This window comes from Ochotona curzoniae, unplaced genomic scaffold, assembly GCF_017591425.1.
Source record: "Ochotona curzoniae isolate NIBS_2020 unplaced genomic scaffold, NIBS_Ocur_1.0 contig_3819, whole genome shotgun sequence".
Taxonomy (NCBI): Eukaryota; Metazoa; Chordata; class Mammalia; order Lagomorpha; family Ochotonidae; genus Ochotona; species Ochotona curzoniae.
The window spans coordinates 7,193,083-7,210,551 of record NW_024466004.1 but is presented as its reverse complement, the minus strand read 5'-3'; the positions used below and the strand labels follow the sequence as shown (position 1 = coordinate 7,210,551).

At 50.6% G+C, this 17,469-nt stretch overlaps 2 protein-coding genes across 3 annotated transcripts in view; one reads left to right on the top strand and one right to left on the bottom strand.

Moving 5' to 3' along the window:
* Positions 1-1,025: 1,025 nt before the first annotated feature.
* Positions 1,026-13,060, bottom strand: BYSL (bystin like). The gene is made up of 7 exons (XM_040983360.1): positions 12,495-13,060; positions 9,568-9,730; positions 4,620-4,758; positions 4,224-4,357; positions 3,097-3,257; positions 2,815-2,917; positions 1,026-2,448 (listed from the first exon to the last, which is right to left on the bottom strand). The coding sequence occupies exons 1-7, from the start codon at positions 12,760-12,762 to the stop codon at positions 2,103-2,105; spliced, it is 1,314 nt and encodes a 437-aa protein (XP_040839294.1). The 5' UTR covers positions 12,763-13,060; the 3' UTR covers positions 1,026-2,102.
* A 69-nt stretch (positions 13,061-13,129) lies between these two features.
* MED20 (mediator complex subunit 20) overlaps positions 13,130-17,469 on the top strand; it is a 41,847-nt gene continuing 37,507 nt past the window's right edge. For both annotated transcript variants that reach the window (XR_005884199.1, XM_040983365.1), the window contains exons 1-3: positions 13,130-13,261; positions 14,749-14,903; positions 16,975-17,228. Coding sequence is in view for 1 of the 2 variants with exons in the window: in XM_040983365.1 (XP_040839299.1) it covers positions 13,248-13,261; positions 14,749-14,903; positions 16,975-17,228 (423 nt within the window). In the remaining variant the exon portion in view is untranslated. The remainder of the gene's footprint in view (positions 13,262-14,748; positions 14,904-16,974; positions 17,229-17,469) is intronic.

Here is a 17,469-nt window from a genome sequence, read left to right as displayed (position 1 = left end):
TCCTGCTCTGCTTTCCATGCAGCTCCCTGCTAATGTGCCTGGGAGAGCAGGGTAAGATAGCCCAAGTGCTGGGGCCCCTACACCTGTGTGGGAGACCTGGAAGAAACTCCTGGCATTAGTTTGGCTCAGCCATAGACTCTCGGGACTGGATCAGTTAAGGGGGAAGGGAGGCAGAGTTAAATGAGAGAGAGAGATCGATAAGTCTTCTGCTAGTTTACTCCAGCCATGATTGCTGGGGTTGGGTGAGGCTGAAGTCTGAGGTTTCCTCCCACATTGAGTGGTAGGCCAAACATCAGACTGTCCTGCACGATATTCCCAGGTTCATTGGCTGGGAACTGCTGCTCCTGTGGTATGCAGTGGCAAGGTCTTCATCTCAGGTGAAGGTGGGTGTGGCACCCAACACAGGAGATGGACTGGGCTGGCAAGGACACTGGAGATGTGTTCTGTACTTCTGCTTGGCTCCACTGCATGCAATTTCCTGCATTTACTTTGTAATTCTCAATGGACTTGTACCAAAGCACATAACAGCTACATTACTGGGGCAGGTGTGCAGTTCTTATAATACCAGCACTCCGTGTCAGTGTCTGGTTTGATAATAGTCACTGTGTTCAATTCAGCTTCCTGCTTGCTAACGCACCCTCGAAGGCAGTAGTTCTTGGGTCCTGTTGCCCACACGGGAGACCTGGATGGAGCCCCCCGGTTCCCAGTTTTTGGTCAGGCCTTCCCCTGGCTGTTGCGGTTATTTATGGGGAACACCAGTGAACAGAAGATCCCTGTCTGTCTGCCCTTAGATCAGGAGGAAAACAAATAAAAAGGAAATCAGCAGAAAATTGAGAAAGTCTGCATTACAATCAGATTGCTTTTCACTATATTAATTGAGTTGAAAAAAAAAAAAAAAAAACAACCCTTTTTAAAACCCAGTAACCAAGGTTTAGGATGAAAGTAACTGTTTTGGGGGTAGAAGGCCAGTCACAAGAATACAGAATACTGAATACTGTGCTGGGTTCCAATAAAACAGACATAGCTGAACCTCACCTAATTCTTACCTGTCAAAATGCTCCATAAATCCCCCCAACACACCAGTGATTCAAAACCACATATATTCTTACTAGGCCATAAGCTATACAAGAACATGCAATTTGGCCCAAATTTGCTAACCACTAGTCAAATGTTCATTGTTGTTGTTATGATGTGAAAGGTGGAGCATCAGAGAGGTAGAGGCAGATCTTCCTTCCACCCACTGGAAGGGTGGGTGTAACAGCCAGGTCTGGGCCAGGCTGGAACTAGGAGCCTGGAATTCTGTCTAGGTCTCCCATGCTCGTGGCAGAGGCTCAGGCACTCAGGCCACTTTCCGCTGCCTTTCCAGTGCATTAACTGGGAGCTGGACTGGAAGTAGAATAGCTGGGACTCGAATGGGACTACTCCAGTATGGGATGCTGGTATCACAATGCCCAATTCTAGTCTAAAGCTTTCATTGGTCAGAAGTCTAGGAAGGGGACCTGTTTGGGGCCGACCCTACGTTATCTATGGATCTGTCTTTCCTCTGCACTGTTGTCCTCTCTCATCCACAGCCCAGCCATCACTACCAACTGTGGGTGTCCTACTCAAAGAGCCTGTGTCTTGGGAGGAGAAAGCAGAGAATGGCCCCCTGGGGGATGACAGGAGGAATGCAGCCCGGAGAAGCAGGCTTTGGGGTTGAGGTGGGCTGTTGTGTAAACGGCCAAAACCCAGTCCTGAGACAAAACCCACTTCCTGAGGGAAGTGGAGTGACCCCTCCAGCTACAAAGAAGCACAAAGACCCATCAACTGCAGCAGGACACACATTCAATAAATACCTTCCTTTTTTTTCACCCACATCCCAGTGAACCAAGTCCCTGAGCTGCCAGGAGAGCAGAGAGTAGGAATGCTGCTCCGTTCATCTCAGCAGCTCTGAAGGGAGCAGAATGGAGAAGGGAGCCAGACAAGACCCTCAGGCCTCTCTGCCCTGGCCTGGCACTGTGTGCCCCTGTGACCTGTCACTGCCCTGGTCTTCAGCGTGACCTTTAGTCACCTGCAGGAGTCCTGGTGCTCCCCCATGCCCAGGGACATAAGGACTGCTTTCTTTAATCCATGGCGATGGGGACATCTTCCACATCACGAGGGACTGCGCTCTGAAGCTCTCGTCTGATCTCGAGGGACAGCTGTGGATGGGGTTGTAGACGGAGCAGTTCCAGTAGGGCATCTTTCTGATCTGTGGCTAAGTCAGCCTTGTAGCGCTGGACCAGTGTGAGCAGGCACTGGTGCCAGAGCACGGGCAGCTCACGTTTCTCTGTCCGGAAGCCCAGGAAGTGGAAGACAAGTGCATCCAGCACGCGGTAGGGCAGTGCGTACTTCTTATCCAACAGCAGTCGCAGGAAGATGCTGTTTGCCCCACTGTACTCCATCTCAGCAATCTTCAGCATGGCCGCACTGCGGGAAGAGCCGGCGGGGTGTGGTTAGTCTCTGGGGAAATGTTGGAGGGGTTCTTAGTTCTCCCCTCTGCTGGCCTGCAGTAATACTATTCCCCAAGGGGCCACCTCAGGCCTCCTCACTTGTCCAGCCTTCTCCACTTCTACTCTTCCAGTACCCACCTAGATGGTCCAACCTTTCACACACTCCCTTCTCCCCCTTACACCGTTCCCATGTGGCCCATTCACTCAACTGTTTACTGAGCATGTGCTACATGCCAGGCACTGGGGATCCTGTTCTCGTGCAGCAAGGACATTCCCAGTGTTCCAACAAACCACGAGCCAGCAGCTGTTGCACTCCCTCCCCTGCCAACCCCCACTAAGCTACCTGGAGTGCAGCACAGGGATGGAGCACTTAGTGATGATGCTGCCCACGATGATGGCTTCCCGGAGGGTACAAGTGCCTGACTCACACAGTGGGATCAGGATGCCTGGAGAGAGGTACAACACAGTCACTCAGTCCAGGGTGAGAAGAAAACACCTCCACCTGCCCCAAGGACCAGCATTGACCTTGGCCTGAGAGACATTTCATTTCTCAGGTGAGGTCAAGGTCTGCCTTCACCAGCAGAAGCTCTAGTCACACCCTTCTCCCTTGCCTCCAGGTTCCCACCTTTGAACCAGGCTCCAGGCTTGAACAGGGCCTTCTTGAGTGCCATGTAGAGGTGGAAGTTGAGTCGCTTGTATTCAGCAATGTCATCTCGAACCCGGGGTAGCAGAACGAGGTTGTAGAAGCGCTGGGCCATGCGTTCTTTCAGGTTAGAAGCAAAAATCCTATTAGGGGCAGGGGAAGTCCACAAGTCACATGACAGTATGGATTTGGCCCTTTTAAATGATACCGTGCGGAGGCTGCCATTATGGTACAGCGGGGTTAAGCTGCTGCCAGCAACACTGGGCATCTCATGTCAGGGCCAATCTGGACTGCACTTGTGTTTCCACTCCCTGCTATTGTGTCTGGGAAAGCGGAGGATGACTCAAGTGTTTGGGCTCTGTCACCTATGCTGGGACCCAAATAGAGGAAGGCTCCCGACCTTGGCCTTGCCTAGCCCAACCCTGGCTACTACAGCTGCTTTGAGAGCAAGCCAGCAGACTAAAGATCTCCAACTCTACCTTTCAAATAAAGTAATAAATCTTTAAAAATAAACAAAAAAGGGCCAGTACCAGTCTAGTAGGTTAAGCTTCTTCTTGCGGTACCTGCATCACCATAAGGATGCTGGTTCATGTCCTTGCTGCTCCACTTCTAATCCAGCTCCCTGCTAATGCACCTGGAAAAGTAGTAGGGAATAGCCCAAATGCTCAGACCTCTTGGACTCCTGCATCCAAATGGAAGACCCAGATGTTGCAGGCACCTGGTTCTGACCACTGCGGCCATTTAGGGAATGAACCACTGTAACTCTAGTTAACTCCCCAAGTGGCTGCAACAGCCAGAGCTCGGCCAGTCCAGAGCCAGGAGGCTCTTCTGGGTCTTTCCTGGGGCTGCAGAGGGCCTTGGGCTATCCCTTGCTGCTTTCATAGACCATAAGCAGGGAGGTGGATGGGAAATTGAGCAGCCAGATCACAAACTGGTATTCATATGGGATCCCAGTGCTTGGAGGTGGAGCATTAGGCAATTAAGCCAACACTTTGGCCACAAACCCCAATGTGAGATTGTTAATGAGTATAGCCTGGATTAGAGCCTGCATGTCCCTGGCCCAACCACATCTACAGATCTGAGACCACCCTACCGCAGAGCTACTCCACCTGGTGGCTTGGTACATGGCAGCCGCAGTCCAGGCCTCTGGCTCCGTGACATACAGGATCTGTTCCCAATTGGAGAGGGCAGGGATAATCTTAAACGCCTTGGGCAGTTTCCCGCTGCGGTACTTGGACAGCACCTGGGAGGAGGGGTACAGTGACATCAACATCAACACATCCAGTGCTTGGGCAGGTGCTCTCCAGCCCTGACACACTCACTCTTCACAGCAAGCCCGCAAGGAGGGGCTCTTCAACCAACCATAGTGTTGACCTAAGGCAGCTGACCCCAGCCCATCCCACTAACAGGTGGGAGCAGGACCCCTACTCTCCCGCCAGGTGTGGATGTCTGTTGCAAAGCCTGAGGGAAGAGCCCACTGCACCCACGAAGGTACCCAGTGTTACCTCCCGGACGCCTCTGTAGACCTCCAGCACCCGGGGGTCCAGCTGGGGCATTGGGAAGCCTGACACCTCTGACATGACTGTCTCGACCTCTGTCTGCTTCTCAGTCAGCTTCTCCATGATGATGTCAGCCAGGGTGCGCCTGAAGAGGAAGGAAGGGGGAGACAGAGAAAGGAGGGGAGCTCCAGATACTGCCACAGTCCCCGTGAGCACCAACAAACTGATCCCGTTGGACATGCATTCTCTGCACCTGCCCATTTGCCACAGAACTCGTGGCAAAAAGCAAAGGAACTCAAGAGTCATCCCAATAAGGACAAGGCTGGCAGCTCCAGATGGGGCACGGGGTGGGTTGAAAGCCAGTCAGACAGGTTTGAATCCTGGCACGTCCACTCCCTGTGTGACCTTGGGTGTGTGGCTTTACTTCTCCAGGCATCAGCCTGATTAGGTCAGAGTGGGATTAAGTTGGCTTGATGGGTGCATGCTGCTTATGGTGCGACCCGAGTTCATCATCATCAGTGGACAGTGGTGTCGCCTACCAGGCTCCACATGGCTGGGGTCTTTGGGGAGGGAGGCACAAACTTTCCCACATGGAACTTCTCCACATTAACAGCTGCCGCATCGTCTCCATCAGATACACTCTGCTTTCTCTTGTTACGGGGTGCAGCCAGGGATAGCCAGCACCCATTGACAATGGGCTAAAGAGTTGATAAGCACTGGTTGAATTGGACAGGAAGAGGAATTGGGCTTGTGGCTAAAAACACCTAGACTAATTGGATTCATCTGTACCCAATATCCTGGCTAAATTAGGATGTGGGGGGAAGAGTATATAAGGAGAGGTGAAGGAGCAATAAAGTGAAACTTCACAGACTTCTACCATCACTGTCTCCTGTTGGTGCTTCATCCCCAGACCCTCCCTGTCCACATTACTGGCTCTGCTGGTCGGAGCAATCATGGTCCCTGTATACTACTTAGATAGGACAATGGATAAAGTAATGTTGTTTCTGGTTTGTACACTATCAGGAGTTCCAGGAAAGGTGAGGGCCAGCAGTGACGGAATGTGGGCAGAGAAGCCAGGGAAAGGTGAATGTCTGCAGCTTTATAAGTATGTCCAGGTTATTAGTTGCATGTCTCTTAGGATAACTTATACTATTGGGGAAGCTAGGACATGGGTCTTCAACTTAACGGATAGACTTAAGGGTAATGACCATTTGTTCCTCTTTTGGATTATGTTTGGTTGGATTATGATTGGTTGGATTGCCATACGGACTTGTGATTTACTATTTCTAGTATGCTGTATTATCCACCAAGCTTGGTTAATAAAGACTCCTCAATAAACCTTAGACATGTCTGGTATGATCTCGCTCGCACCCCGTGACACTCTGATTCAGTACTTCGTTCCCTGGGGCTGCGGGGAGATGCAGGTGCCTTCAGAGGCTGCTGTTGCTGCTCCTGTTTTTGGAGGACCTCCTCCACGCCAGGCCCTGGGCTTGGGATACTTGAAGTTAAGTCACACTGTACAACACCTGTGTTTCTTTTCCTTATGAGAACACAGGCCCAGGGGGTCCACATCTCACCTGAGCCCTCACATCTGTCCACCCTGGGTTGTTCACGTTCTAAAATGCAGGTGCTTTATAGTATCCTGTAACGCTAAGTCACTGCTGTCTTCCTGCGGGTTTAGGCCTAGTACTTATTTTTTTTTAAAGTTTTATTTTTAAAATTTTATTGCAAAGTCAGGTATATAGAAAGGAGGAGACAAGAGAGGAAGAGCTTCCGTCTGTTGATTCATTCCCCACGTAGCTGCAAGGGCCAGAGCTGAGCCAATCCAAAGACAGGAGCCAGGAATTTCTTCCAGGTATTCCACATGGGTGCAGGATCCCAAGGCTTTGGGCCATCCTTGACTGCTTTCCCAGGCCACAAGCAGGGAGTTAGATGGAAAGTGGGGCTGCCAGGATTAGAACCGGCACCCATATGAGATCCTGGTGTGTTTAAGGCAAGGACTTTAGCCACTAGGCCACCATGCTGGGCCATAGGCTTACTTCTTTGAAGAAGTTAACTTTTTACAATTCCACTGATCCAGGGCCAGCACTGTGGAGTAGCAAGCTAAGTCTCAGCCTGCAGCACTGACATCTATGTACCAGTCCGTGTCCTGGCTGTTCCACTTCCAATTCGGCAACCTGCTTATGGCCTAGGAAAGCAGATGGCTCAAATCCTTTGGCTTCTGTACCCACAAAGGAGACTCGGAGGAAGTTCTTGGCTCCTGGCTTCACCTCAGCCTCAGCTCTGGCCATTCAGCCATTTGGGGTGAACCAGCAGATGCAAGATCGCTCTCTCTATAGCTTTGCCTTTCAAATAAAAATCAATCTTTAAAATCCCATTGATGTTTATTTTTTAATCCCATATGGGATCCTGACGCTTGGAAAAGACTATGCTCTCTGCTGATTTAATCTTCAAATGACTATCCTGGCCTGGACTGGGACAGAGCAAACCTAGGTGCTGGAAACTCAACCTAGGTCTTTCACAAGTTAGCCTAGACTCAACTTTTTTTTTTTTAATTTTCATTTTTTTAATAGCTGAGAGGGATGCATGCCCATGTGGGCCTCTGATCAGGATGAGGAGGGTAAGGTTTGGAGGAAGGTGAGTGGGACAAAGTTTTAAGATTTATTTTTCTCCTGTGTCCACATGGCAGCAGGGAACAAGGGCTGCTCCTTGCTGTCAAACTTCATTAGCATCTGGGAATGGGTGATGATCCTCTGACATCTCAGAGACCCTGATGTAGAAAAGAGTACTTGAAAGGTTTTGATAGTTCTGAGAAGTTGTTGGTTTCATTGCTTCAAGGTTCAAAAAAATCTTTCCAAGGTCTATTGGCTGACCAAGTCCACTTTAGTGTATCCACAGACCCAGGGACATGTTATGCTGCTAACCTGGCCAGAAGTGTCCAACCTGTTCTGCTTTCCATCCTCTGATGAGGCAGTCGATGAGGGACCCAACTTCTTAAGCCATCATGTGCTGACTGCCAGATTCCACACTGACCACAGGAAGCTACAGTCGAGGATGTGGGCTAGAGGTCTTAACCAGTAGGCCAAAGGCTTGTGCCTAGGCCTATTTCTTTCTTTCTTTCTTTTTTTGAAGATTTATTTACTGGAAAGGTAGTTAAAGAGGAAGGGAGGTAAGGAGGGAGAGAGACTGTTCTTCTGTCTGCTGGTTTGCTCCCCAAATGGCAGCAACAGTCAGGTCTGGGCCAGACCAAAATCAGGAACCTGGAACCCCAGCCAAGTCTTCCACATGGGTGGTAGTGACCCAAGCACCTGGGCCATCCTCCATTGCTCTCCCAGGTGCATTAGCAGAGAGCTGGATTGAAAGCAGAGCAGCCAGGATTTGAACCTGCACCCACAGAGGATGCCAGCATCATAGGTGGTAGTTTAACCTGCACTGGATCCAGGCTTCATTCCTCACGACTGCCATGAGTCTCATTTCTAATAATCTGTCCCTTCTATAGAACACAGGCTGGAAACACTTTCTGCTAAGCTCACCAGAACTTTCTGTGTAGGGCAGGCATTTGGAACAGCAGTGAAACCCCCTTGTGATGCCCATATTCTGTATCAGTGCCTTGGGCTGAGTCCTGGCTCCTTTACTTCTGATTTAGTTTCCTGTTAATGCTCCTGGGAGGCGGCAGGTAGTGTCTCAAGCACATAGGTCCCTGCCATCCATTCAGGGGACCCAGATGGAGTGTCGGGCTTCTGGCTCCCCACTGGCCCAGCTCTGACTACTGTGGGCATTCGGAGACTGAAACTAGCAGTTCTCTAGTTCTGCCTTTCAAATACCACAGATGGTAAATAAATAAAAATCTATATAAAAGAATTCTCCATGAGGGTCTGACACAATGGCTTAATTGGCTATTCTACTTCCAAGTACCAGGATCCCATATGGGAGACCTGAAAGAAGCTTCTGGCTTTGGATCGGCTCAGCTCCATCGGCTGTAGCCACTTGGGGAGTGAATCAGCAGACGGAAGATATTTCTCTCTGTCTCTCCTTCTTTCTGTGAAGCTGCCTTTCTACTGAAAATCAATAAATCTTCAAAAAATTTCTCTCAGAAGTTAGAGGGGTAAGGCTCTCTTGGGGGATGAGCACATCACCCAGGGACATCCTTTGAGATGCGTGCACTTCTTCTTTCTGAGCTCTTAAACGTCATTCAGCTTTCTCTTCTTCTTACAATATAATCGACAATGCCATACATTAACTCCACATGTCCTAAACAACCATGGATAACAACATGTTAATACCACAGGATCAGAATGAACCAGGTGAGGGCTCTGATGCTATTCACCCTTCCCAGGGTAAGACCTATGGCTCAGGAATCGGAGGACAGGCAGCCTGAAGACCTGCCTACATGTTTGGGAGCTGCCATTTATCATTGATGAAAATAAATTAATGGTTTTCCACAGAGCAGCAGGGATGGATTCTGTTAACCAGAGTTAACGTGACGACACATGGAGTCATTTTTTTGGATACCACAACAGGCATCCGGTACCTGCGAGGTAGAGGTCAGAGTTACCTGGTGAACAGCCATCAATGTACAAGACAGCTTCCAGAGACAAAGAAGCACCCCGGCCAAGATACCAAAGGTGCCCAGGCAGAAGAGCCTGGGGCAAACGAAGCTCAGCATATGAAAGGGACTCTGCTTTCACCACTAGAGCTCAGTGCATCGAGACCAGATGCAATGGGATGAACCTCCCCAGGCACCCAAAGGGCTTCTGTTTCCTTGGGTATTCTGGGCAGTTCCAAAAACTGGCTGAAAGGGGAAGAGGCATTTTCAATCTGGGCCAGCCCTGTCCAGGTGCCCCCAACAACCAGAAAGACTGAAACCTTCTCCAAAAGTGGGGGACAGCCAGGGCACTTGTTTCTCTCGGGAAACTTTTCTACCAGATCCTGGTACCTGAGTGCCCAGTCCTACCTGGCAGGAGGGTTCTTGTTCATGAACATCTCAATGGCTCGCTCGTCTTCAGGGTCTACAACCACCTCTGCATGGGGGTTCACCCCTGTCATCGTGGCCGCCTTCTCCAGGGTGGGCCACTCTTCATCCTCATCCTCTGACCCATCCTGGGGCAGGCCAGGGCCTAGAAGAGGGGAGATGAATGGAATAAATCGATGAGCAAGGGAACAAGCAGGTGAATGAAAAAACAAATGCTTATTCTTATTTATTTGAAAGACAAAGCAAGAGAAAGAGAGAACTTACATCTGCTGGTTTATTGTCCAAATGCCTGTAATTCCAGGGCTGGCCAGGTCAAAGCCAGGAGCCAGGTATTCCATCCTGTGTTTCCCATATGGGACACAGGGACCCCAGTTCTTGGGCCATCCTCCACTGCCTTCCCAGGTGTGTTAACAGGAAGCTGGAGGGCAGCAGAGGTAGGAGCCGATCCCATGCACTTCAGTATGGGATGCAGCATCCTCAGTGGTGGCTTAATCTGCTGCACCACATGCCTACCCATGGGTGGGGGGCTTGGCTTTACTTTAACCATTACGGAATACAGGCTTGGCTTTACTTTAACCATTATGGAACACAGGCTACCTCTATCTGTAATGGACATAATTGCATGCAGTAGAACAGGTGACACATAGTCTTTCTGTCCCCAGGAGCTTGCAATCTCCCAAGAGAAACAGAATGTAAAATGAGACAAAGAGCCACCGATGCCCATTCAGAACAATCACCACAGCACGCTCTGTTCTGCAGCAGCCAGCTGTCCTAGACCTTCTCTCCAAAGATACTGACTGCACAGCCTTCGGAGCCCCCAGAAGCAGCTGTGTGCAGCTGCAGCTGAAGACCCTGATGCTGGGCAGTGAAGCCTGATAGTAGCAGTCGAAGGGGTCTGGGCTGTACCTTAGTCATCACTACCACCCCCTAGTGGCAGTGTTGGAGTTTATACCACAGAGTGGCTGAGACTAAAGGCACTGGCATGGCAGCCAGGCAGTTTGGGAGCAGAAGCTGTGGGTTCAAATGAGCCGGGGATCCTGGAGGAAGGGCTTGGTTCTGAGTGTCTGATAGGCCTGGGTGGGAAAGGTGAAGTCAGGCTGGAGGACCCTGAAAGTCAGCAGTGGATGTCACATTTCAACCGACCACCATTTGAATAGTTGAAGCCTACAGCTGGCTGCACATTCAGAAGGAAAATGCTACATTTGAACAGGTTATTAAGAACAATGGTAAGGGCTAATTTGGGGAGAGGGAATGAATGCATTGTAGTACAGTGGATACCCTGGGACACCGGCATTCCAAATCAGACTGCAGATCAAACCCCACTTTCTTGCTAATGTGTACCCTGGAGGGCAGCAGGCGGCGGCTCAGGTCATTGGGTCTCTGTCACCTAAGTGGAAGTCACAGAGTTCTGGCTTCCTGGAGTTGGCCTGCAGGCATCTGGGGAGTGAACCAGCGGACAGAGCTCTCTTTCTTTTTCAAGTCTCTCTTTTTAAGATTGGGGTGGACACAATGGCTCAACTGGCTAACTCTCTGCCTGCAAGTGCCATCATCCCACGTTGCACTGGTTTGTGTCCTGGCTGGCTGCTCCATGCTTATGGGTAAAGCTGTTGTCTGCAGTGCTGACTTGAGTTCTGGCTGTTCTACTCTTGATCCAGCTCCCTGGGAAAAGCAGCGGGAGACAGTTTAAATGTTTGGGAGACCTGGATGAAGCTCCTGGCTCTGGCCTGGCCCAGTTCTGCACAACATGGTCACCTAGGCAGCCAATCAGTACATAGAGTACCTCTCTCTAACTCTGACTTTCAAATAAATAGATAAAAAAATATTGAGTTTCATGGAAGAGATCTGGGCTAGCATAAAGTTGGGGGAATAATCACCAGACAGTATTTGAATCATGACACTTGGATGGCACTAAAATAGGGAATTGTGGTTTGTTTACTTATTATAAAGGCAGATGGGGGAGGCCACTGAGGAAGACCAAGAGGCAGGAGTGGGAGGTAGTAGAGCAGCTCTCCCACTCATTGGCCCAGTCCCCAATTTCTGTAACAGCCATAGAGCCATTTGTGGGGTGAACCAGCAAATGAAGGACCTCTATCTCTCCCCCTCAAATAAATACTTTGTTTTCTTTTTAAAGGAGCTGCTTAGAATGCCCATATCCAATATCTGAATGCTTGGGTTCAAGTCCTGGTTCCACTTGCAAGGGTTCAGGTCTCCTGCTAACACAGACCCTGTGAGGCAGCAGCTTGTGTCCCTGCCACCCACTTGGAAGACTGGCACTGAGTTTCAGGCTTTGGTCTTGCAGGCATTTAGGAAGTACATGCGCGGCAGCAGTTTTCTGCCTTTCAGATAAAGGAAAATAAGAGACATTGTAGCCAGAAGACCAACTTTTAGCTGTGTCATATACTGTTTTTAGTACGACTAAGGTAAGCGCTGTGAAATAGACTAAACAACTCAGACCAACATTTTTGCCCTACCAGAAAATACTGGAAATATTTCAATTCATCCCACTCTTCCTTTGGCGCCTCAACAACATTGCTCTTCCTGTTAGGAACATTCGTTTTTCAGGTCTCAGCTTTCAAAGGTTACCTGATCTCTAAACCAACGCTGTCGACTCCAGCGAAACTGAGCTATTTCTGTACTCGAACCATCTAAAGCCGGTGCAAAGTCGGCAGCAGGCAACCCCAAAATGTTTACAAAAACCGATGGATAATCGCCCGAGTGCCCACTTCCTAGGGGACTTTGGGGACCGCCTAGAAGCGAGTGCTAAACGCCGGGAGTGGGCCTGAAGGGCTCGTTTTCCACTCCCAATACTCTCGCAGCAGTGTAATGTGGACCCGGTTTGGGATTCCGGGGTACATCCCGCCCGGCTGCCTCCCTCCGAACCCACCCCCGCCTCTCCCGCCGACTCTCACCGAGCCGCGTGGCGCGCTCGCGAGGCTTGTCGAGCCGGTCCCCGGTGCCGTGCTCGGTCTCCAGCTCCTCTTGCTGCTGCCGGGCTTGCTGTAGGATCCGTCGGCTCAGCCGGGGCCCCACATACTCTTCCTCCTCGTCCACGGTTCCGCGGCCCCGCCGCTTCTCCCGCGTGCCGGCGCGCACCGCGTTCCCCGCCAGGATCTGCTCGGCCAGAGGCGCATGTTTCTCCGAAGCCCCGGCCCCACGGGCTGCTTTGAGTTTGGGCATTTTGTTCGAAAAATCTTGCCGGGATAACACACACACGTGGGTAAGGACAGAAGCCCAGAAGGCGCTTGGTAAAGGAACGCCCAGTTCCCGTGAGGCCACGCCGCGCCCACAGCGCCCCCGCGCGTTGGGAGGCCGGCAGAGCCGCCAACACCGCCCTCCCCAGAGTTCCGGAGCCGGAACAAACCCCAGGTCTTGGACGCTGACGTCTTGAATTGGTGGCCGCGCGAGCCACGCCCGCCCGGTTTTCGGGATCTAGGCCCGGGGTGCCCCAATCAAACGGGAGCTTCCGGAACTGATAGCCCTGGGGCTGCCACTGGGGTGGTGTGGGAACCTGGCGGATGACGTCCCCGAGAGTTGCCTTTGGCGCGTCGTTCTGACGCATTTCCGGTGTTCTTCCCGCTGCCCTGCTAGTCTGTGTGAGGGTCTTTAATTCTGGGAGCGGCGGGCGAGTTCCGGACTTCGTACCAGCGTCCTGGTCGTGCGACATGGGCGTGACTTGGTAGGACGGGACTTGGGGGGCGAAAAGGGGCCGCTAGAGCTTGGAGAGGTTCGGGGAGAAGTCCGCCGTCCCCCGGCGTGCTGGGGCTGTGCGGACCAGGGGACTCTCGGGGCGTCCTGCGCCCCATTCACCCTGGGAAGCAGCAAGGAGACGGTTTGACCCCGGGACCATGATGTCATGGGTTGTGTGCCTTCTCTTTTTCTTTGCATAACTTACTGTGGCTGAAGTGCAGGGACTGCCGAAAGTGGGACTTGAGGGTGCGACATGGGGCGAGTTTGCAGACTAGAACCCTTCGGCCAGTGGGGTTGGCGCAGGTGGGAGAGAGGTCCTGTGGCATCGCGGTGGGGTGTGTGTGTATGTCAGTGCCCTTGTGTCCTGGCTGTGTGCCTTGTGTAAGTTATTTAACCTGTTTATATTTCAGAGTCCTCATTTTATTTTTTAAATCAAGCTGACAGAAGCGCTCTCATAGGACTAGTGTGAGGTTTCAGAGTTGGCTTGCTTAAGACCGTAAACTGCCTGGCATACAGTTGGTGCTTGGTAGTTCTTACCAGAGGGAGTAGCCAGTTTTTCTCACCTTAGGAACAAAATAGGGCCTGGTGCAATGGCTCCGTTGGTTCATCTTCCTCCTTTGAGTGCTGGAATCCCATAAGGGCACTAGTTTGTGTCCCAGCTGCTCCACTGCCCTTTCAGCTCCCTGCCTGAGCCTGGAAAGGTACTTGGGGACGGCCCAAAGCCTTGGCACCCTGCACTAGTGTGGGAGACCTGGAAGAAGCTCCTGGTTTTGGATTAGCTCAGCTCTGGCTATTGTGACCATTTGGGGTGAGCCAGCAGATGCAAGATCTTTTTGTCTCTCCTTCTCTCTGTAAATCTGCCTTTCCAGTACAAATCAATAAATCTTTTTTTAAAGAGGAAATTAAACTCTTGCAAATACTAGCATCTCTTAGTCTCCAGAGTTATAATCTTGAAGCTGCTTTCTCTTTCTCCTTCCCCTTTTTATTTCTGTCAACCAGGACCTTGTGTAGCAATGGGAGTGTTCTCTGTCAGCACTGTCTAGAACACCAACCCCACCCCATGTAGCTTCAGCTGCTGTACTTGATAGCTCAAGTTCAAAGAGTTGGTGAAAACCCATGAACCCCAGAGTCTTCTTGACACAGTCAAAATGGAAAGAATGGCAAAAGGATTCCATTTCTCATTGCACAGCTCAGTGTTGTTGAATGTCCAGGCTGTACCACCTGGAATCTTCTCTTGTGTGTGGGTACTCCTGTGATGATTGGGAAGTGCTGATGTGTAAGTGCTCAGACCCGTGCTCAGCTGTTGGGGAGATGGCAGGGCTGCAGGCTTTCTTCTGCCTCTTTAAATGGGAGCAAGGGGTTAGGCTAAGTCATCTCTGAGACCCCTGGCCCTGCTGAGCCTGCATCCTGGGGCTGGAGCAGCTCTGCGAATGTGTGTGTCTGAGCAATTTGACGATGCGGCACTCTCCTTCCCAGTGTGTCTCAGATGCCCGTGGCTGAGGGCAAGAGCGTCCAGCAGACAGTGGAGCTCCTCACCCGCAAGTTGGAGATGCTTGGGGCAGAGAAGCAAGGAACATTCTGTGTGGACTGTGAGACTTACCACACAGCTACCTCTACCCTCGGAAACCAAGGTCAGTGAGATGGGTGTGTAGGACCGCTGGAGCGTTCCTCGGAATTCGTGGTGGTGAATGTTCGTTGAAATGCGACTGCTGTAGTGCATTCTTGAACACATGCAAGATGTCTTTCTGAATTTGAATTCATTAGTTCTTGGTCTTTTCTTTCTTTTTTTTAAGGTTTGTTTATTTCTATTGGAAAGTCAGATTTACAGAGAGAAGGCAAGACAGAGAGGAAGATCTTCCATCCGTTAGTTCACTCCCCAAGTGGCCACATTGGCTAGAGCTGAGCCAATCCGAAGGCAGGAGCCCAGGAGCTTCTTCTGCATCTCCCACGTGAGTGCAGGGTCCCAAGGCTTTGGACTGTCCTTGGCTGCTTTCCAATGCCATAAGCAGGGAGCTGGATGGGAAGTGGAGCTGCTGGGATTAGAACTGGCGCCCACATGGGATCCCAGGCATGCAAGGTGATGATTTCAACCACTACGCTATGGCGCCGGGCCCATAATTTTTCTTTTTTTTTTTTTTTAAGATTTATTTCTTTTTATTGGAAGGTCAGATTTACAGAGAGAAAGCTCTTCCTTCTGTTGGTTCACGCGCCAAGTGGCTGCAACTGCTGGAGCTAAACTGATCCTGGCTTTGGATATGTGTCATGCATATACTCCCACACAGGTACAGGGTCCCATGGCTTTGGGCTGTCCTTGATTGCTTTCCTAGGCCACAGGCAGGGAGCTGGAAGGGAAGTGGAGCAGCCAGGACATGTACTGGTGCCCATATGTGACCCCGGAGCAAGCAAGGAGAGAATTTAGCCACTAGGCTATTGCACTCGTCCTTAATGAATAACCTTAATAAGTCTAGACATGCATATAAAGAATTTTAAGAATGTATTATGAGGGCCTGGCGGCGTGGCCTAGCAGCTAAAGTCCTCGCCTTGAACGCGCCGGGATCCCATATGGGCGCCAGTTCTAATCCCGGTAGCTCCACTTCCCATCCAGCTCCCTGCTTGTGGCCTGGGAAAGCAGTCAAGAACAGCCCAAAGCCTTGGGACCCTGCACCCATGTGGGAGACCTGGAAGAAGTTCTTGGATCCTGGCTTTGGATCGGCATAGCATCAGCCATTGCGCTCACTTGGGGAATGAATCACCGGACGGAAGATCTTCCTCTCTGTCTCTCCTCCTCTCTGTATATCTGACTTTCCAATAAATAAATAAATCTTTAAAAAAAAAAGAATGTATTATGAAAAAAGCATACATGGATTTAACAAAATTGTTTTGTACTGGATTAGACTAAAAAAAAAATAGCTTTGGCGCTGGCTTTTGGTAAAGTCACCAGGTGATACTGGTATCCCCTATGGATGTTGGTCTGAGTCCTGACTGCTCCACTTCCAGATCAGCTCCTTGCTAATGCTCCTGAAAAAGCAGCAAAGGATGTCCCAACTGGCTGGGCCCCTGAACCAATGTGGGAAACCTGGAGAAGGTTCCCATCTCCTGGCTTCAGTCTGGCCCATCCCTGGTCATTGTAGCTAACTGGTGGGTGGGAGACCTTTCTCTCTGTCTGTACCTATACTTGTCAAATAAGTAATTTTAAAAAATTATTTGAAAGAACAACCAAGATCTCTAATCAGCTAGTATATTTCTCTAACAGCCAGGTCTGGGAACTCCATTCTGGGTGGCAGAATGGGTGAGCCATTTCCTGATGCTTTCCCAAGTACACTGGCAGGAAGGTGAATCAAAAATGGAGTAGTTGGGGCTCAAATCAGTTCTCCAGGGTGGATGCGGTATTGTAAGAGGTGGCTTACCTAATGTACCCCAACAGTGGCTTCCAGTCTTCATTGTTAATTGCATTTTCTATGAGCTTTGTGAAGTACCCTCTCATGCAAAAGAGCTTATGGACATTTTATGTGATTTTTTCCCCTGTGAGAGTTACTAATCCTCATAGTGAAGTACTCCCTAAGCCCACCCTCCTCTACCCCATGCCTTTTCAGGACTGATGAAATAGTCCTCAGTTGTCCACTGGCCTTGCTGCATGCATTGAATCCCATTCCCTGGCCTGCCAGTGAAGGTGGGTGTTGAGGAGGTCTCTGTCCCTTGCAGGTCAGTCCGGGAAGCTGATGTATGTCATGCATAACTCGGAGTACCCGCTGAGCTGTTTCGCCCTCTTTGAGAATGGCCCTTGCCTTATTGCCGACACCAACTTTGATGTGCTCATGGTGAAGCTCAAGGGCTTTTTCCAGAGTGCCAAGGCCAGCAAGATTGAGACCCGGGGCACTCGTTACCAGTACTGTGACTTCCTTGTGAAAGTGGGCACAGTCACAATGGGTCCCAGTGCCCGAGGCATCTCTGTGGAGGTAAGACATTGGGGAATGAGGAGCAGATTGTGCTGAAGGATTGTCCTTCAGAGGGCGCTGGAGGTTTTTCCAGCCCAGGCCAATTCAAGCAGATGTTTGCGCCTCCATGACCCTTGATTCCTAGCATCTGGCTTCCTCAGTCAGGGACTTGAGAGCCCAGGATAGGAAATGAGAAGCTAGCCTCAGCTGAGGATGCCTGGCTTTCTGGGCAAGGGAAGCGATAGGTAAAGGAGACAGTGGT